The following is a 22,626-nucleotide window of genomic DNA, read 5'->3' on the forward strand; positions in this document are numbered from 1 at the left end:
CACATACAAACCCAGAGACGCCCCGCCCCATGTGTTGCTTTCCGAGGAACAGCATGCCTCCAGCACGCGACCCTGGAATTTAGTAATGCGCGTGCCTCTGCATGTGCGAATAAGACTGAAGGGATTGTGCAGTGCACACCTGTTTAGAATAAGTTAACAACTTAAACTTTATCTCCTTTGTTCTAGGGGCGTGCTGGGAGGGAAAGGAGGAAGCCAACCTCCTGTTAAATGATAAAGGAACACAAGTGACAGTAGTTACTTGACCCCACCCGCACAGCTATTGGCAGGCATCCGTCTGCCTAACTATAGTCATAGAAATTTGTAAGTTCAAAACTAACTCTCCACTGATAAACAGTTGCTCAAAACCAGTTTTCAATTTATTTTCATAAACAACAAATGAACATATGTCCTACACTAAACATAGACATTACTATCTAAATCAATTTCCTTCATAAATCATTACAAATCATAATATGACAGTTTGTTCTTGAATTAATGTTGAATGGTCCCAATGCATTTCGGGATGAACCCTTGGTCAGGGGAACTGAAAAAAAAATATATATATAGCGTATTAACTCAATGCAGCACATTTTATAGCAAATCAAGACACAAACAGCGTAGATTATGTGTAATTAGCACCTACACCACTATGTGCAAAAAGAGATGTGCCCAAAAACAACAACACAAACGACGTACACAACATGAAAAAAGAGAGAATGTAAAACAAGCTCGCCAGAGCTACTCGCCAAACTATTCTTCGTAGAAACTCGGCTGAATCACAGCGCAGGTGCCCTGTGAATCAGTGGAGTCGATAGTTAAGTATATGTACAACTCTACAAAAAGAAGAAACTGCAACAATCTGCGCATGGATACCATGACATGACATTCAGAGCATAGATAATCAATATACTACAATGACCCTAATACTGCGTTCACAATGGTTTCCCAAATGATGCTGCATACCTCTTAAGTGCCCCGTCCTGCCTCAGAGGGCACACTGCTATGCTGTTCTAATGCTGCACCGTCGATAAACATCCCATAGTTATTCTGTAAGAATAATGCTCAATATCACCCAATGCTCTGGGAAACAAGAGACTACTTCACAGAAAAAAATTCGCTGCAACTCTCATATGCTAGCTGTCAATTTACCTTCTAAATGAATGAGTGTACTTCCGAATAACCCAACTGTGTTAGACGCTCCTCTTGTGCGATGAATCTCACAATGAGTTAGTAACTCCTTCTCAGATGAGGTAATGAAACACCTGCAAGTGAGCATAAAACCCATATGAGGAAAAACGTTCTGAATATAAGCAACCTGTTCAATACCAACAAAGCCTAATGTCGTTAACTTATACATCCTGGTAACCTAACACCTAAACGCTTAAAATCATGGCGTACCCTTTTTATCACAAAACAAGCTCACCTCAAGCTATTGAATAGCCTATCCATGTACTTCGTATATCTCACAATTATAAACATACCGCTGTTAGTTACTGGAACCGAGTGGCTGAATCCAAAGTACTGATTGAACCACTAGTCGACCTAATACATCATTTTTAATGCGATTTAATGCACTGTTGACTTACCTAAAATACTCAGGCTGTCCTCCGCGACTCTCCACAACACAGCTAACGCTGCATCGACGATCGACGTACACGCCACGCTGTCCAAAAAATGAAAACGGACTAATATTCTGTTAACGACGTAGGCGCCATCTTAAGACAGCCTAATTTCTAAAGTCCTCTTTGAAACCGAATCGAAGGAAAACGTTCAAGGACAGACTAGTATAAACACTGGTAGTACCAAGTTACCATGGTCGCCATAATGAAAATGAGCTACGCGAACCTCGACTCAATCTCCCAAGTATACAGCAAGAACAGTATACACGCAGACATGCTGTTGTTACATACACTTAAACATGAAAGGACGTGATAGTGAAAACAAATAACACAGATACACTGAAAAACGATATGGATAAAAAAGTGATATCAACAAAAAAGTGAACACAAAAGACATGAATGCCAACAAGCAAAATTCACCATGAAAATTGAGTGATATATATGCTAATCACAATGAAAACACTACAAAATATACACTGCTGTACATATCATACAATCTGGAATACTGTTAAAAAAAGAACATATGTCAACCTTAATTGAAAGCATGCTCTCTAAGTTGAAATGAGATATCACTCATAAATAAATACTATCAGTAGTCACAAGAAAAATAGCATGTCTACTTTGTCATTAAGACCCTTTGGTGTTAAGGTTTCCAGAAAATTGATCCACCAAATTTCCCTTTTTGAAAGATTTTTGGCATTATCACAACCTGGTTTTAATTGAATTTGTTCTACAACTTGATAACGTAATTGAGGTATGGAATGATTCATCTCCATCCAATGTGTAACTAAACTTGATGTGGTAGTTTTATTGCGTATTCTACTCTTATGTTCTGTGATTCTCACTTTTACCTTTCGCTCTGTTTTGCCTATATAAAGTTTTCCACAAGGACATTTTATGCTGTAAATTACGTATTCAGAGTTGCAATCAGTCTGGCTTGTGAGTTTAATTTTTTTGCCTGTTTGTGGATGTAGGATAGTAGAGCCTTCTATTACATTATTACAATGCGTGCAATTGTAACATTTCCTCATTCGAGGGTTAGCAGATTGTGTACTGAGAGGTTTAATGCCTCTGGTGACTAGTTCCTTCAAATTCTTACTTCTTGTGTAAGCAAATAGAGGTTTACTCATAAATAATCCATGAAAGTCTTCTTCTTGTTGGAGTAACTCCCAACGTAAATTCAAAATGTTTTTAATTTGTGCAGATTGTGTTGAGTATTTGGAAACGAACACCAATCTTTCATTCTTAATTTTCGCCTTGTTTTGAATCAATTGTTGTCTAGTGATGGTTTCCATTCTCACCTCTGCAGATTGAATGACTTCAATTGGGTATCCTCGTTCCAAAAATCTTTGTTTCTGTGATTTGATTTCAGTTGTGAATAATAAGTCATTAGACGAAATGCGTTTAATGCGCAAAAATTGCGAATAAGGCAAGTTACGCAATAGAGATTTCGGGTGAAAACTGTTGTACCGTAATGCGTTGTTTCTGTCAGTAGGCTTGTGATATACTTCAGTTTCCACTTTATTGGTTGTAATTTTCACTAACACGTCTTAAAAAGGTATCTTTTCCTTATTCACCATGTGGGTTACTTGGATTCTCATGTTTTTGGAATTTAATTCGTTGATCTTTGAGATCAATTGTGCATCTGGACCTTTCCATAACAGGAAAATATCATCAATAAATCGCTTATAAAAAATCAGATGTTGATTCCAGCCATTGTCTGTTAGAATATGATCATTCTGAAATTTTGCCATGAAAGTATTGGCAAACGCTGGTGCCCCGGAAAAACCCATGGAGGTTCCACTGATTTGTAAAAAATATTGATCTTTCCATTTGAAGTATGAATGTCGTAGACAAAATTGTAGCAATTCCAGTATGAACACTTTGTTCGCTGCTACTTGGGGTGTTCTAAGTAGTGCCCATTTGCATGCTTCAAGTCCTTCTGCTAATGGGATTGATGTATATAGGGAAGTCACATCAATAGTGCAAAGAAGTACACTCATATTGTCGATGTTCACAGTTTCTAGTATTTGCAAGAAGTGGGCAGTATCTCTCACATACGTGTTCCACCCGTGTACAAATATTTGCAAGAATTCATCAATATACCGTCCAAGGGGTTTGAAAATAGATCCACAACCGCTCACTACAGGTCTTAAAGGAGGGTTTTGTATGCTTTTGTGAATTTTTGGAAGCATATATAATACTGGACATCTCGGGTATGAAGTGGTTAGAAAAGATTTAGTGTTTGCAATAATCCAACCCATTTCCAATGCTTTATTCAATATTTCTTCCAGTGTCTTAGAAATTTCCATCACAGGGTCTCCCGTTAGACTCAAATATGTTGATTCTTCATTGATGTGTTCACTGACTTTAGTTTCATAAAACGTAGTGTCCATAATCACGAGTGCTCCCCCTTTGTCAGCTTTCTGTATGGTGATAGTAGAATCATTAGCTAAATTCTTAATGATGTTATATTCATGCTTATTCAAGTTGATCCTGACTGGTTTTTTCCAATTCACTTTTTGTAAATCTTGCTTGACTAATACTTCAAATGTATCCAGTATCTTGTGAGACATCGGTTGCATATACGTACTGGGTGCTTTAAATTCCTTGTACTCACTGACTTCTTTTTGTTGTGAGAATTCTGGTAATTAAGGTACTATGTTGGTGAAAAAATGCCGTAATCTCAATGTGCTCATGAACTTGAATAAATAAACTTCTGTCTCCAATTTATTGGTTTGATATGTAGGTACAAAAGATGTTCCCTTTTCAAGCACTTGCAATTGTTGTGTGTTGAATCGTTTAGACGAAATATTGATGACTAGGGTTTGTTTTTGCTCCGCAGGTTCGCGCTGACTGTTTCTTTTTCCATGACGTTTTTTTTGGAACTTGATGATTCTGGAGGTTTCCCTGTTGTTGGGCCCCTTTCTAAAAAAACAGGCTTTTGAATTGCTGTGGTGCTCATTGCCTGTACTCCACTACTTTCCGTACTTGTCTGAGCCAATTCTGTTGTTACTGGTTGTCTTGACACCGATAAATTCTGGTCGGAGACCACACTCTCCTGTGAAGATGTAGCAAATATTGGAGGAGGTCTTCCCCTGGCATACACCTCAGCCCAGGTGTAGACTTCATTTAACTTGTAGTCTATGGTGTCACGCTTATATTTCCTGAGTTTCCTGTCTTGTGTTTCTTTTCCATATTTATCCAATTTCTCATTGAGTTCTTTAAGAGTCGCTTCTAGTTCTGTTGTCTAGATATTTCATCATTTAGAATTTCCATTTCCTCCTCCAGTTCTTTGATTGTTTTTGACAGTTCTTCTACTAACAATAAAATTAAGTCTAGGGAACATTTGTTTAATATTGAGTACCACTTGTCCATGAAATGTTTGTTGAATTGATATTTGAATAACATAGGTTTTATTGACATCCGTAAACCTCTGGGGATTCTTTGAACTTTATGGTACTGAATTAAGGTTGATGCATGCAATTTCTGGTTAGGAATCCTCCTGGAAACGAATTCAAGCTGGCGCAATTGTTGTGTGATTGATCCGCGTCTTGTGCTGAAGGTTTGTATTTCAGAAATTAAAGAATATATGTCTGAAGCTTGAGCCGTAGTATATGTTTTGTTCTCTGCTCTGTTGTCCGTAATGTTGGATATGCTATCAAATGACATGATTGTACTCACTATTTGGGTGCTTCTGCACTGGTAGCTAAATGTAACAAATAAGACTGAAGGGATTGTGCCGTGCACACCTGTTTAGAATAAGTTAACAACTTAAACTTTATCTCCTTTGTTCTAGGGGCGTGCTGGGAGGGAAAGGAGGAAGCCAACCTCCTGTTAAATGATAAAGGAACGCAAGTGACAGTAGTTACTTGACCCCACCCGCACAGCTATTGGCAGGCATCCGTCTGCCTAACTATAGCGAGGCACACGCACTATTAAATTCAACCCAACTACTGCACCGCAGCACCTCTCGGTAAAAAGCACCACGACTGCCGTTCGTGAGTGAGAGGCAGGAGTGCACACTGCGCTCAGGGCACTGTGCAGTCGAGCAGCACAGACGCCGGACGCACGCAGGCCTGGCAGCAGGCCGGCCATCTGATTTTGTTGCTGGGGGCCGATGTTTTAAAAATCGGCCCCAGTAACCAAACCGGCCCCCACCCCTTCCGGCCTCCCGGGGAATTGCCCGGTGCCCGGTATTACCAGTCTGGCCTTGTCAATAAGTTCACCCTATTCATACTTACACTCCAAGTTGCTGTGAGACCCCTCGAGAAGCTCCAGTTTCTGCTACTGCTAATATAGTTCCAGAAAAATCCTCTGTTCTGATGGACATTAAGGAACACAAACACACACCACTGCCCAACCTCAGAGGCAAAGTTTAGCGTGCCCAAATACTTTTGCCGGACACTATCTCAGTGCACCAGGCCATGTTCTGTGCAGGTATGATGTAACATTATGGAAGAGTAAACACTAGTGCGGACATTTTCTCCATGTATCTCTGAAACCTGGTTCATGACTATCACTTGTTTACACTACAGATGATAATGTGCTTTGAATGAAATATTGATTGAATATACAATAAACAGAATTTGAGTAAAACAAAGACTTTTGCCATCTTGAAAATGCCCAAAGAGGGTAGGGTTGGCCCTGGGACCTTTTATTGCGTTGCTTAGGCCATACCACGGAGTCACTCTCACCCCCTAGCTGGTGCAATGCATAAATGGAACATCTCCAGGCACCCACTTCATAACACTCCTTGAGTGTGAAAGATCAGAAGAGGACTGAACCCGCTGCCTGAAACCTGAAAATAGCATCAAAGACTGGACCGTCTCTCCCTCTTATACCAAGAAGAAAGAAGTGGACTCCAAGGGTTATGAGGCAGACCTCCTGTTACAGCTACAGGGACACAAGAGGCCTTTGCTTGCAACTGCTCGTAACCAGTAGCAACTAGACCTGGACCATACCCTGTTGTTAACCCTCTGACTGCCACCCTGTGAGTCTCTAAGTGTCCCCCTGAGGTCCTTGGAGAGCTTAAGAAGAGTACTCCTGTTGGATTGGGACTGAACAGACTAAAGTCAGAAAGTAAAATCTTTGACCAGCATGAGACTGGTTGATGTATCAGAGTCACACTCACGCTCCATAGCAGTCGCCATCAAATTTCACCTAGGTCCTGATCTACCTTGACCATTGACTATCATTGGCACTTTGTGCTTCGTGGTACTATTTTTTTACTTAAACCTTTAAAAAATCATATCTCCCATTTCCCTTCGTGAATCTTTCTTTTGGTTTTCTTTTGTTTATTAAATCTCAGCCTATTTTGCCTAATTTGGTTCGTGATTTTTATTTTGTTGTATTTTGACTTTATTACAGTTTTGGTACTGCATAAATACTTTACACATCACTTCTAAGTTAATCCTGTTGCCCTGTGCCAGAACTACTAGTGTGTTGATCTTGGGTTTATTTATTGACTTTGAATGTTCATCCTGACACAGGCTGCGATTGTTCTTTGAGGTGAGTAGTCACCCAGCCCAAATAATAAACCTGTTTCTTACAATGTACATCATGCTAAACTGCATTGGTGATCAGGAATATTCACTGAATGTGAAGGGACTGATTGATCTCCTGACCTACAGAGGCTATGATAAGAAGAAACTCTAGTCAACAGCATAGGATGTCAAAGATAGAAATGGAATTGTTCTGTTGTATGCCAAATATACTAAGCAGAACAACAGAAACATACCTCTTACAGTTATTATTCAATTTTTTGGGAGCATAAACACCTCAGCAAAACACACCAGAATATGTGGATAGTTCTAAACTAAGATATCAGTCCATGAAAGACCATCAATGGGATGCAGACGAGCAAGGAACTTAAGAGACAACATTTGCAGAGCATAGGTTTGTGACCAAAGGGCATCTGGACTGAGGGGTTTTGCGACACCTTGGATTCCCAAATATATGTCACAATTACCTTATTTACAAGTTCTGTAGGAGCATACATTACTTTTCCAGTCTACATAGGGAAGAGTTACTTTGAAAAAGAAGGCTAGACTGAAAAACTACATGTGTTTTAAATCATCTCCTGCCCCAGTAACTTGTTTCATAAGAATCACAGTTTTCTCTCTGAAACAACAGTCAGGAACAGCACTGCAATTTACGTAAACCAAGCTCTGTTGTCAGAACACGACATCAGGTCCCAAAAAACAACCCCACCTTTATGTTCTTGGTGATTTACTCTATTAGAAAAACAACCAGCAGGCAGTTACAGAGAGCTGGTCCTTGGATAAAGAGAGTGAATCGATTGTTTGAATAAGCAGTGTCCAGAATGGACTAAACATAGATGCTGAAATGCATTACTGCTGCAGTAAATCCACCACAGTCCATCACAGTTCAATACTAAAAGGTATCTGCTTCAGTCCAGAGTCTTCTCCCAATTCATAAGTAGCCAACAAAATAACCTACACAAGCTTAGCAGACACTAAAAATTAGCTTTTTTTAAATGTGGGAGGAACACTCTTTGACCAATATTATGCCAGTTGGATCAAGAATATCCTGCATCAGTGGTTCTGAGGCCCATGGTCCGAGGACCCATGGTGAGCAGCGAGGCTTACTCTGGGTCCGAGGCTGCTTTACAAAATTACATAATACTAAAATGTAATAAAATTAATAAAGTATATGCAAATAAAGAAGCAACATTGGAATTGTAAAACCTTTTTCTATCTTTGGTTTGTGAAATACAATATATTTTAATGTTTGATCAATTGTTTGATGTATACTTGTTTTTGTGTGTTGGTTTGAGATTCAAATCCTAGAAATTGCCTAGGCCGGGGTTCCCCGATTTCTAATAATTACTCGGCGGATTCCAGTGAAGCGTCATTGTGGGTCCACAGAAATCAAAAGGTTAAGAACCACTGTTCTAGATGGTCCACCTGCAAATCAAAAACTGACATGAATATGGATAAGAACAAATCAAAGGAAAAGTTGTCAAATGCATATTAATATATGTAAAAACTGAAATGCCCAACTGATAATGATTTAAATGTACAGAATTATGAATGTTGTCGTCACATATGCAGAGAAGTTTTTAATCTTTTTTTCAATGAAAAATCTTCTAGACTACTTCTACTGTCACTAACTGTATGACAACATGACTTTATTATTAGAGTGCAATAACGATTTCAAACCTTTTTCATACAAACAAGATAATTGCTCTTATTGTGTACAGACAATATAAATACGCCTCTTCTATGTATTATATATCTCTCTGTGCTTACTGATGAACTGATTGGTATGGTACATAGATTGATGATACATCCAGTACTACTTTTATCCACCTCTTGAAACACTCACTTTCACCCTATATATCTTCATATGCCAGATATGCAGTCTTGCTGCTGTAGCTTGGGAAGTACAAGTGCAACAAAACTGCCCAACTTTAAATGGGCCTCCCACTTTCAATACTTTGTATTGGTTGGGCATTTTATGTACCTAACAATATCCATTAACCCCTAAACTGGAGAGGTCTCTCTTCATATCATAAAACCAAACTGTAGCACACAACTCTGATCGCTATCCATCTAACACAATACCTCGCTGACCTCGGCAAGGGATTGAGGTTGTCCATATATAACATGAAACAAAGGCCCTTATACCATATTGGCTGCAACAAGGATTCCACGTAGTATGGACATGTCAAACTGTTTCTGGCTAACCCAGTGCAAACTCCGAACACGTCTGAACACACACCATGTGATTTGCCCTCCCGCTTCTCCTTAAGTGGCATCCTCCACCGGATTATAAATAGGTACAAGATCGATAGACACAGAGGCCAAACCAGGCCACATTGAAAATCATTTCCTTGAGGAGACCTGAGGTAAGCATGCCACACACCTTTTCTGGGGCCTCAGTTCTTCTCTGAGTAGCAACAGCAATTTAAAGCTATACCTGGCTAAGGGCAAAACCGGTCCTGGGTTGCTTGTGTTCTGGTTCAGGGAGGATCTTTTCACAGTTATCTGAGGATTCTTCCCCCATTCTCTCTGCTTCCCTTTTTCATACTGATTTTCCAGTAGAACACAACGTATCTTGAATACTATCCAACCAGAGGCAAGCAATTTCTAGTGCTAGGACAAAGCCCTATAATGCCTTCCCTTCGCAGCGAACAGTGAATGTTCCTTTTTCTTACCAGAGAATAAACCTTGGACATTTTTTTCCACAATTGAATAAAACATCATACAACTATCTTTTCCTTTTCTGGAGCAGACCAACCAACATCTCTTTTGATCACAAAACAGAACAGCTCGGTATTCCCTCAACACCTAATAACGAACACAGGTTTCTCTTCACCACATACCTCTCTATAACTAAAAGACGTTGTCGAACCCATTAGGTCTGGCTTACAACTGAAAGTGCCTGAATACTTCAATCTATGCAGTCACCCATTCATCTGTACATTCACTTAGTCAAGATATTAGACTGTTAGATATGCTTTATGTACATCTTGACTATTCATGGGCCTTTATGTAAAACAAAATCCCTTCTGTTGGTTCATGTTTCAGATCCTGTAATGTACAACAAAATATATAGTTCTGTACTACTTCTAGAAAGTTCAGCTTTTGTACTTTTTTTAATCAAAGGTTGTTTTCCAAATATGGCAATATATTCTCGAATACTTCTCTGCCTGAAAGAGGAAAGGTAAACTGTCCAAGAGATATCTGCAAGAACTAGAATCAAGGTCCAGGCTGCAGCGACTAAGTATGTCACTACTATGTCCAGACATCGTGAACCTCCCATGGAATCATGGGAATAGTAGTTTTGCATTCAGACACTCACACATATGAGTCCTCTGTGTGCATAGTGTTTTACCAGGCACCTGTGATATTTTGTGGCCTCCTTCAGTCTTTTCTTCCTTTGAACGCTCTTGGTGCGAGCAAGTTTGAATTGTGACATTTGTGCTTTTGCCAAGTGCTACAAGTAGAGAGCCACAGATCATGACAAAGACACTTTCAAAATAGTTCCTACTGTATATATCACATCACCTGGTTATTTGCAGATAAACTGGTAAATAAAATAAAAATACACAAATAAACTCCGACTATAGCACACATTATTACTAGCATACTTACTTATTCTAGAGGGAAAATCCTTTATCTTCATTTAGCCCATTTGGCTGTAAAATTGATAACCATATAATGTTTGTCAGCTGATTTCCAATTAAAACAAATTCAACAATGAACACTATCAATGGTTTCCCAAACTTGTGCAGCTACTGCATATCAATCATCATTCCACCCGACAATACCAATGTTTTTCATGACCTGATATCGTAATTGGTATTTAATGCTATCCACATATTGAAGTCCATAAAGACACTGTAACGTTGTAAACAACAACCTATAAACAACATGTGGACTCTTACAATTAATGAAATATCTGACATCAAATTCTATTATGAAGTTGCATCTGCGTATAGCAAAATGATATATATTGCAATCTTCAAAATAATAAAATCCTTTGTTGTATAGTCATGTTCTTCTAGATTTATTAGGCCTAAACATACCTTTAGTCTTGTGCTCATTAATATACTCTGCCAGAAATATGATTTACTGGCCTTTGTGGTCGGATGGTACTTGAGTTTGACACCCCCAGATAACCCACATCAATTATTTTGACTATTTGGTCTGAAAACCTGTTTTGTTTGTTCCGTACTACATCTTTATTCTTATTACTTAAATGAACTTACCAATTTCTAAGATTAAGTTTACCTCTTTCTAATACATGGTCCTTATTTTTTAATCTAACAAACATTTTATCAAATACAGGAATGTACTCGTCATTGGACAAAAGTTTATTTTAGTTCTTATAAACTTGTCTGCATTGTGGATGGCAAGTTCGTGCCAAGCGGACCGATTTAGATGTCGTTAAGTTCCTGTAGAAGGAAGTATTCACTTAATTATGCTGATCTGTAAGTTGAGATATTGTATGCTGTAGAGCAGCTTTTGACTCAGTAAACTTCAAACCCCCAAGAACTGTTATTCAAAATTTCAATATGTGCTACAAATCTTTCTTTGGCATTCCATAGGATAACTAGGCCTTCAAAGTGCTCGATCCCAATGTGGATATCAGGATGGAATTCATCCTGGGTCCTTCCTTACGACTTTAAAAAAAACACAAAAAAAGGAAGTTCAGGTCTCCCAGCAGAATTAAGTCTTTGGAGCGGCTGGCGGGGTGGGGGGGTGCAAATGAGGTTGGTGATGAGGTTGCTCACTTTGGTCCAAGGAGTCTGTATGCAGGAGTTCCTTTGATTTTGGTTATTTCGCCAGTCTGCAGCTTGAAGTACATGTGTTCCATGAAGCGGGTGTCGGGGTCTGTGAGTGTGGTGAACTTGATCCCGTTCTTGTGGATGATCACCAGTTCTCTGCCGGGTTGGTGGAGTTGGAAGTAGTTTGCAATCCTGTATCCGGTTGGCATGGCTGTGGCAATGTCTGGAGCCGATGCTGTTAAACCAGGTTTCGGTGAGGAAGAGGAGGTCTGGTCCGTGGGTGTCGATGAGGTCCCATATTTCGGTGATGTGTATACTGAGCGAGCGCGTGTTAAGGAGCATGCATGTGAGCTGTGGTGCAGGTGTTGTGCATGGTGTGCTTTGTGTGTGTGATGAGTGCGGGTTTGTGGTGCCAGGTGAAGTGGCAGTGAGTACAGACGAAAGGGCCTGCCGTGGAATGAGGTGTGGCGTGGCAGCAGCAGTTGTGGCGGGGTCTTGGGTTGAGCAGGCAGAGTGCAGCAGTGGTATAGCTGTGTGGGGGGGGCAGTTGGATGAGCGCAGATGGGCTTGCAGGGGAAGGACAGAGAAGGTGGTGGGAGCAGCAAAAGGGTCACAGGGTGGAACGGTGTAAAAAAGGAGAGTGAAAGGAGCGTGGAATGGAGATAAAGTAAAAGTGGATAAAAAGATAAGAAGTGGAGTCAAATGGGGCAAAAAGGTTCATGGTGGAACGAAGTATAAGGTAGAGACGAATCTAGAAAATAGTTAAGCAAAAGAGGCATAGGACGGAACAGCGGACAAAGTAATGACAAAAGGCGAGATGATGAACGTAAAATTAGATGGAGAGAGGGGTGTTAAGAGGCCATAGAGTCAAGAGGAAGCCTCGCAGGAGGAGCAAACAGAAAAGCAGGTAAAAGCAGTGGGAACCAGCTGGCATAGCAGCAGCAATGGCAGTGACAGAGGGGGCGAGGATCCGGTCAGACGGCCAGTTGCGTAGGTGAGAGCTGGGGTTCTATTTGCCTCCGGGTTACACCAGCAGACCCTCTTCTGCTATTTTAGGTGTGGGTCTGCATTAACAATTCCTCTGTTAGTTATGTGCAATTACACGGTTTCATTGACGGGCTAACATAACTTCTGCCCAATCAAATACAAAAAATAAAGGTGCAAATCCAAATCCCTTCTCTGCTTACTTCTTTTTAATATTTCTGTGACAACATTTATTTTGGCCAATACCGAAGTTCACACTAGCTAGACCAAAAAAGGGAAATGCCATTGCAAACCGAAATAAGACCCCATTACATTCCTACTAATGTTTGTCACAGAGAGGTGGATCCATCGCATATACCCACAGAAGAGACATTCACATAGAATTACTCTAAATGGAACTACTTAACATGATTGATGGGTGTCCTGAAATTTGGATGTAGACTAGCTCTTTCAATTAGCTAGTCTTTCGATCATAATGGCTTCTAACAACGGCCACAGTAAACTCGATCTAGTTTGGTTGATGAAGAAGACATGACAGGCGCCAGAGGTTCTCCATAATATGCACATTTTATTTTGAGACGTGAATAGAACATACACATCTGGCTGTGGAAATACTCACTGATCTTTTGGGCAGTAACTAAATTAAAATTCAATCCACCTTCCACTTTGTATCTGTGCATTGACACATTAGCACTGTTGCTCTTTGCATTTTAATGCCATCTATAGGAGACATTAATCACCTTCATTAATTGTGTGTCCCACAGTTACGGCCCAAGAGTGTGCATATTGAGGGAAAGGGAAATTAGCAGGTAATTATACCTTACAACTGGTCAGCAAACGGAAACATAGGGCACAAGGCAGGGTTCCCAAAGTAAACATTTAGTAGTCTTGATTGATAAATTACTCAGAGAGAACATCAGTTAGTAAAGCAGCAAAAGCTAATAGGTTTTACCTTAGCTAATTGGTGCAGTGGCATTATTTTTTATTCTCCTCAAAAATAAAAAAAAATACAACATCCCACCGCCTAAGTGTGGCCATTATATGCTTGCAATATAGATTTTAAACTTACAAAATGAATGGATTTTGCTGTTTTACTAGTGATGGATTTTTAAATTACAAGCCTTTCAGTCGCTCCATGTATTCTAATTTTTGTGAAAGGATGATTCACCACCAAACCAGCCATTCAAATCACGGCATCTAAAATTGTACAATGTTGGTTAAAGACTTTATAACACAACTTTGAAAAAGAGACGGAAAATAAATCACCATCTAACTGGGCACCCTAGATGTAAGCAAAATAAACAGCTGGCATTTAACTTTAATATGAAAATTAAATTAATACAAAGCCCACTTTGGACCACCCTTTTTACTTAAAAATGAACTATTTTGAGGCAGGTGTGAATAATGTGTATAGGCCTTTTACAATCACTCAAATTTGAAGGAAAATGTGAATTTAACAGGCACATGGTTAAAACCCGCTGACAATTATGTATGAATATTTTTTTTTTAAACAATAGTCTGCTTAGACAGCTAAAGCTAGTTCAAAGAGCAGACCTAAAAAGTTGGCCCGTGCAATCTTAGTATATGGGAAAATCATTTTGTTTTGCTTTCAGCTATCCTATGAAGTTAATACTATTTGGAAAAGGTGGTATTTAGCCATTCGGTATATATACAACATAAAAAGTTTAAAGAACGACACAGTGATGAGTGTGTGAAAAGGGTGAAGAGAAAAAGAAAAAAAAATACAGTAAAGTTCCCCAATAATGTAGTTATTCAGCTACAGTTCTATTTAGGTGCAGGATTCATTCTAAATTTCCTATGTTAGATATCTGTGCATATGTCTTATTCTCTTCATTTAATGATTTGCTTATTGCTGTTGTTTCACAGTTACAAATTTATCAAGATCACTACATGAATGAACCCTGTCTTGTGGATTGTCTGATTCATGCACTTGGCACTGAGCCTAGAATGCAAACACTATTAATTAAAGCCTGCATCCTGACTTGCTCAACTACTTGCAGCACTGCATAAAGGGTGTTATTTGGTATTAGTATGAGTGCGAGTATGTCTGCGGAATATTCATTTTAGATTATGTTTTGATATTTTCCGCACTTTTCATCAAATAAATATTTTTCTACTTTTGATATAAATACACAGTATTCGACATGTTCTGTTTTGTATTTGTTATTGTTTGATGATTTAATTTAGTCAATATTGTCATGTTCTGTGCCCACAATTTGTTTGTATATTCACTTGCTTAAGATATTTTCCTAGAAATCATTTACTATTTAGTATATAGAGTCTGGTACATTCAGACAATGAACTCCAAAGGTTAGAGGCCCATCATAGAAGCGGGTTTTATGTGTTTTACAGAGTAGTGTTTAGTTCTGCTTTATGTACTTTTAACGGATGTGTCTAAAGTAGATTATGGTGTTGTCGTGATTGCAGAGGGAGCTGGTGAGAATGGAGCCCAGCAGTGAAAGTGACTGTCAGATAGTGGAAACTATGCAGGAGGATGAAGACCAGCGAAACCGTTCAAAGAAAACTGAAAGTTGTGTCAATGAAAAGGAAATCCCACAGTCTAAAGAAATTCAGCCACAACAGTCACCAGAACCCACCAGTTGCGCTGAGTGAGTTATCGGTTATGTAGCAGGGACTATGATGATTCAGCTTTATTTAAAATGTGCTTGCACATTGTGTTTTATGTACTGAATTAGTATACTGTGTGTGAAAACAATATTTCGTATCCAAAACAATAAATGTTAAATGTTGCCCTGAGTCTCAGAATATCACATACGTAGGAGGTAAGACTGTGCTGATTTTATTAATCTATGAGCAGCCTTAGACACAGTTCTTCACTCTAGGCTCATTTCCCACCTTCAGAGCATTGGAATCGATGGGATTGCACTGTCAGTTTTGGAGGACAGAGGGCAGGAAGTCTGCACTCCCCTATTCTCTTCTGGGTCAAAAGAACTTACAGTCTGGTACCGCAGGGCTCAACTCAAGAGTCCCACATTGTTTAACATCTACCTGACCCCGCTGGCTCCATTGGTGGAATCCTGTGTTGTCAAAATAATCTCCTACAGGGATGACACACAGCTCCTCTTCTCATTCAGTAAAGGAGGAGATATAACATTGGATTCTATAAAACCTTGACTAGCTGCTGTCTCCCAATAAATGCGCAGTAACCAGTTGAAGTGTAAGACAAATGAGACCACGGTTCTCTGCTTCGGCTGCAACTCTTCATTAGGCTTGCAGACTTCCTAGCCGGACGGAGGCCCCCCTGCTAAGTCCGCAGTCTTGAGGTGGTCAGAAATCTTCGAGTGAAATTCGACAACCAGTTAGTTGTCTTTTCAACAATTCAAAAGCTGTGGTTGGGACCTGCCACGGGCTGCTACATACTGCAAAAACGTTCTTGCACTGCCTTTTCCTTCCAGGAAAGCAGGAATTCTAGCACTTATCACACCCCGGTTAGATTATGCAAATGAAGTATAATGTGGCCTCACTCAGTACCTAGTAAACAAGCTATAAGTAGTACAGAATGCAGCTGCAGGCCTGCTTCTTAAGCTTCTGCTGAGAGCTCATATTTCCTCTTATCTCCACTCCTTACACTGGCTTCCAGTAAGTAAACGCATCTTGTTTAAAACTCTGGTACTTACCTACAGAGCTCTGCACCACACCTGTCCCAATTACCTCTCGTCTAGGATACATTCTTACCTTCCAAACAGGAAGTTGCGTTCCTCCAACAGTTCTCTGGCCCTGGTACCTAGGATCCACCGTTCTAGAGCGGGTGCCTGTCCTTTCTCTTATTTGGGCCCTTCGGCCTGGCACAAACGCCCCTTGACGTTCGTCAAACTGAATCTGAACAGCGGTTTAAAAACAAGCTGAGAGCTTGGCAGTTTTCTCAAACTTAATGGCCTTTTCCCTTCCATCAGCGCCGGGACACTCCTCGGAGTAACTGCGCTCCACAAATATCAGTTCATCATATTCCTACTTTCTGTGAGATATGCATGTTATTTTGGGCTGCATGCCACAATATCGTTAGCAAAAATATTGTGACAGAAATATTGTGTCCTCAATATCAATTCCAAAAGTCTTGGCCCACTGGTCATAAAATGGCCATCATTAACTTAGCAGATTGGATCACTCAGTTGGTTATGCTTTTGGTGTGATCAACCTTGAAAGTAATAATTTAGATTCCATTTCTTTGTGTAATGCAGCAATTTCATGGCTTAAGTCAATGTGTACTAAGCGGTGAGTGCCAAGCTGTTTTAGCCTCGGTTAAAGTATCGATCCAGATACTTCTGGATGTTGAAATAAAAGCTAATTTGAATTATGCATGTGAATGTCAATCTTTATAGGCAGATTTGAAATATAGACTATATCCTATTCATGTTTTTGTTGTAGCTCAAAATTCACAAACTTAAATATCAAGTAAAGATATTGGTGAGCACCTCCTTGTGGCACATTACTGATGAAGCCTCAGATTGCTATATATCAGGCCACTCTGGGTAAAAGCAGGGCTAGACTGCTTTGGTTGTGGTATACACCCTTTGTTTTTCTAGTGGGCATATTGGACTTATTGTAGGGAGTAAAATGTCTGTACACTTAATAAGTGGTACGTTGACTCTGACCCCACTTCTAGGGTTCATTCATATCCAGCTCTTTATTTAAAGTCTTGTTCTATCCAGTTGTGGTAGAGGTTGAACGGTGGTGCCCTGAGTTAGAACCCTTTTAAAGATTTTTTTTAAACTTGCGCAACATGAAAAAACGCTTATTAATGACCTTGACTGTGTATAAAAATATGCCTGGTTAGATTTTAGAGGTATCTAGCATATTCATTTATGAGAGGAAAATGTTCTGCTAGTCCTTCGTCAAGTTGTGCTGAAGTGGTAATAAATGCACCATAACAAAGTTTTAGTTTTATTCGTGAAACGTTTGTGTCTCAAACATAATAACTACAATCAACTTTTGCAATTCAACTTCTTTTTTGGCAGGGAAATTTCGGATACAGAAAAACGCATTTGTAGTTCCTTGGAGAGTACGTCGAAGAAGGGAAAAGCGCCTAGTTTGCCAAAGAAATGCAGAACAAAATATTACAAGTCAAAATTTGACGTGACCTGGATCCAAACTGGCCCATTTAAAGGTACCTATTGATTCAACAAACAGTGCCATGCTCCCTGGTCACTGCAGCAAATGGTGGTTGTCCTTCTCTTAAAGGGGTTACATGTTCGGGTATGGCTCGACTGGAAAGTTGTCAGAGGTTCTTTAGCAGCGCCCAATGTTGATTACTTTGAATACAGATATATATTTTTCAGAAATGTGGTACTTCACTGAAATAGAGTGATTGGATTGCACTTTTTTGCCTAGTGGGAAAGCTTATGATCAACATGACTGGCTCTAGATGCTTATAATGAAAAGCTGTTTATCAAGGATATAGGCCTGATCTGTTTATTTTGCAGTTATGGCAAAGGCAGTAGGGCTGACTTAGTTATTGTAAAATATATATATATATAAAGCCAGTGAGCTTTTAAGGGTAGAATGTCATTACACTATGTTAAAGCTTCTAGTCAGGTGTTTTGTTACAGGGAATGCTGCACATTGTTAAGGTTTTTGGTGTTGGTTACCCAAAGTGAAAAATTCTAAGGGATAAAAAATGTGAACATCATTTGAATCCGTGTTATACCATTGTATGAAGGCTTGAATATTGTTTTGCCAACTGTAATTCTGTATATTGACCTTTTTTTTTTACTGTATACTGGTGATTGCCTTGTGGGAAAGCTTAAGCAGATTACAGCAAGCCTTAGTTATGGTGACAAGCCAGTGATAAAGGCTATAGGCTAGGCCGGTTCATTAGAAAACAATGTGTCAGGGGCAATACATCTAGGACCAGATGCATCAATCAAAAAACAGGTCGCAAAGGGGCAGATTCTCAGAATCTGCCCCTTCGCGACCGGTATTTTTGCATTTGGGATGCATCATCCCAAATGCAAAAATCGCAAATTGAGAATTCGTTAAATTGCAGTTATTTGCATTTAAGGAATCTCAAATTGAGATTCCTTAAATGCAATGCATTAAAGTTAAAAAATTAGTGAATTCGCTAATAGGGGGCGCAAATTACCATGAAGTTGAACTTCATGGTAATTTGCAAAAACTTTGAAAAATGCATTAAAGTGCATTTTTCAAAGTTTCATGTTGCGCACACACAGTCTCCCCGACCCGCTTTTTTTCATCGTGCTGTGAGTGCTACAGCGCTCTGCGCTCCATACTGCCTGACACCTGTGTGCTGTGCTTCTGCACATTTTAAATTGTGATTGCTACTTTTTAAAATATTGTGTTTTAACTTCTGTCAATACTCTGTTGGTGCACCGGGGTCTCATTGGGGCTTCCTGCATCTAGAGGGCCTGTGCTCGTTTCTTCCCCTGCCCCGCCCCGTTCCGACGCGGCAACCAGTGCCGTTTGAGCGGAGGGCGGGACAGGAAGAGCCAGTCACCCCACCCAGCCTCTCGCGCGGTTAGCGCTCTAGTTTTAGCAGCAGGCAGGGCATTTAAGCCCTCTCGTCGCCCAAGCGCGCAGCGGTTGCGCGCAGGTGTGCGCCTTAGACGCGCCTGAGACGAGCCAGAGAGGAGCCCGTCTGTGCCCGTCCGTGACCGAACGGGGCCAGGGGCCATGAACCCTACTTCTGCTGCATCCACCTGTAGTGTAGTGGACAGAATAAGGTACTCCTCTAATGAACTACGCAATCTGTGGATTCTTCCCCACAAAGGCTGTGTACAGGACTCTGGGCCATGTCCCGGAGGCCCGTTTTCATGTAAATGCTGCCATTTCCAGTCATACCCCTGTAAATTCCCTTCTGACATTTTGTCATTTGAGGACCTTAGACCCAGGTCCCCTATGGGAAATAGTATACTTTGTAATATAAGATCTCTCTCGAAGCACCATTCAGAGGTTTGGGATTTGATTCACTCTGCCCTCCCTGACTACTGTTTCTGTACGGAGACCTGGCTCAAACCCCATTTGGTTCCTGCAATCACATTGGGGATCCCTTTGGGATACAAGATACTTAGGCTGGACCGCCCTGTTAAGACCGGCGGTGGGGTCGCCATTATTTACAAGGACGCCTTTACCGTCACCATTCCTGACCAATGCAGTACCAGGGACATTGAAATTCTGGTCTTTAAAATTGGTTCTAATTTGGAGGCCAGCTGGAAGGGGGCATTGGTGTATCGTCCCCCGGGCCCTTGCTCAGATGCTTCTACTATCCTTATGGAGACGCTGGCCCCACATATTAGTATAGGGACTAATTTTATACTCCTCGGAGATTTTAATATCCACAGCGAATTGGTCGATAATGTAGAAGCCCATACCTTGCTGGCTGACCTAGCAACTCTGGGCTTGAAACAGTGCAACCAGGGCCCGACTCATCGTGCTGGTCACACTCTTGACCTAATCTTGTCTAACTCGCACACTCTGACCTGTTACCCTCCCATACAGGTGGAGTGGACCGACCATTTTGTGATAAGCTTCTCCCTCCCTACCCTTACAGAGGAACGCCCTCAACCTGCTCCCCTCCCTTTATGGCGCAGGCAGTGGCACAAGGTGTCCACAGAAACTTTTAAAGATGCTTTTATCCCCCCGGACTTCTCTCCCTCGGATACCCCCGACATGGCCCTCTCTAAATACAATGTTGCCTTGAACACTGCTGTTAATTTCATTGCCCCTCTAAGACTTTGTAACCAGCGGTCTAACCGCAGGCAGGAACTATGGTACTCTGATTCACTGCGTGCTGAAAAGAAAGCATGTAGGAAGTTGGAGAAGGCCTGGAGAAGCTCTCAGAATGTAGTAGACAAATCTCGCTATCACTCGGCCTTGAGACTTTACCATAGAAATATCAGAGCTGCCCGCAAAAACCATATTGTCTCTCAATTATCTGAGGCAGGTAATGACCCTAAAATACTGTACCAGGTTCTTCGAACCTTTACTAAGCCCATCGCGTGTGACAGCCCAGAGACGGTGTCCCAAAAATTGTGTGATGATACTGCTGGGTTTTTTGCTAATAAAATCGACGCTATTTACCAAAATATTGCTCAATCCACCACTTTGGTCGATATTAAGGATTCCTTTCCTAGCCTTCAGCTCGGAACAGTTGGACTTGGCCCTTCTGTACTGTCCTCTATCCCCGAGATCAGTCTGGATGAAGTCAACTCTCTGATTGGGACGATTAAATCGGGCAGCCCGGCGGACCTTGTCCCCGCCCGAGTGATGCATCTTATAGGGAATGCTCTTAGTCCCACTATTCAGACGGTGATTAATCGCTCTCTTTCTGAAGGATTGGTCCCTCTGGAGTGGAAAAAGGCCCTGGTCAAGCCCATAAGGAAAAACACCTCCATCCCTTGGTCGGATATGACCAACTTGAGGCCTATCTCCCTTTTGCCGTTTGTCGGCAAATTGATGGAGAAACACGTCAATCTCCACCTCTCCAGCTTCATTGAGCAGACCGGCTGTCTGGACCACTCTCAGTCAGGGTTCAGACCTAGGTATAGTACCGAGACGGCTCTTCTTTCTGTCACGGATACTATACGTATGTCTCTGGACAGGGGTCTATCTGTGGTGTTGGTGCTGTTGGACTTGTCCGCAGCATTCGACACCATATCTCATACCATTCTCCTAACTAGATTAAAGGAGATCGGCATAGAGAAATCTGCCCTGGCGTGGTTCACCAGCTTTCTTGCAGAGCGTACCCAGCAGGTTAATATGGGCTCCTTCAGTTCCATCTCTACCAAAATTACCAGAGGAGTCCCGCAGGGCTCCTGTCTCAGCCCAACGTTGTTTAACGTTTATGTCTCCTCCCTGGCTGACATCATGAGGTCTTTCGGGTTTTTACCCATTTCATACGCTGATGATACTCAGCTGCTGTTTACCTTTAAAACCTTTACCCCTGAGATAAGGCAAGCTTTCTCGAACGGCATGACTGCGGTCGCCAGCTGGATGGCCAGGAACTTTCTCCAGTGCAATGTGGGAAAGTCGGAAGTCATGCTGTTCGGGGAAGCAAAAATCCTGTGGACCCCTGACTGGTGGCCTACAAGTCTGGGAGAGGCCCCCTCCCCTAAACAGGTGGTGAAAAATCTGGGGGTCCGTCTGGACCATGACCTCACTCTCGCATATCATGCCAACACCACGGTGGGGTCTTGCTTTTATGTCATCAGCCTCCTTCGGAAAGTGTTTCCTCTTCTCCCTGACAGCACAAGGAAGACCTTGGTCCAGGCCCTCGTATTGAGTCGCCTGGACTACTGCAATGGTCTACTCTTAGCGGCCAATGAAGGAGTGCTTAACAAACTTCAAGTGGTACAGAATACCGCGGCACGCCTGGTGACAAATGCCCCCCCCAGAACACCATCCCGGCCCCTTCTTAAACTGCTCCACTGGCTCCCTATCCGGAAACGGGTGGAATTTAAGACCTGCTGTGTGGTGCACAAGAGTCTCCATAACCTAGGGCCGCACTATCTGGCCGAAAAATTTGTCCATCATCGCCCCTCTCGTAACTTAAGGTCTAGTAATCAGCTGTTACTACAGATTCCCCGACATAACAAGACCAGACAGGGAGGTCGCGCTCTTTCTGTTATGGGTCCGCGTCTGTGGAACAACCTCCCCCTCTCCCTTAGACAGTGCTCTAGCCATCCAGCCTTCAGGAAAAGTCTTAAGACAACTTTATTTCAGTATTAGCGCCAGCCTGGACCTGTATCCCTCTACAGCACTGCGCGGAGA

General features: G+C 41.3%; 1 protein-coding gene across 2 annotated transcripts in view; it reads left to right on the forward strand.

Annotated features, from left to right (window-relative positions):
• Window positions 1–22,626, forward strand: part of LOC144823754 (uncharacterized) — a 63,071-nt gene that overhangs the window by 20,837 nt on the left and 19,608 nt on the right. For both annotated transcript variants that reach the window (XM_078682557.1, XM_078682558.1), the window contains exons 2-3: window positions 15,310–15,491; window positions 17,859–18,007. In XM_078682557.1, coding sequence (XP_078538683.1) covers window positions 15,325–15,491; window positions 17,859–18,007 — 316 coding nt within the window. In that variant the 5' untranslated portion in view covers window positions 15,310–15,324. The remainder of the gene's footprint in view (window positions 1–15,309; window positions 15,492–17,858; window positions 18,008–22,626) is intronic.

This window comes from Lissotriton helveticus, chromosome 3_1 (assembly GCF_964261635.1).
Source record: "Lissotriton helveticus chromosome 3_1, aLisHel1.1, whole genome shotgun sequence".
NCBI lineage: Eukaryota > Metazoa > Chordata > Amphibia > Caudata > Salamandridae > Lissotriton > Lissotriton helveticus.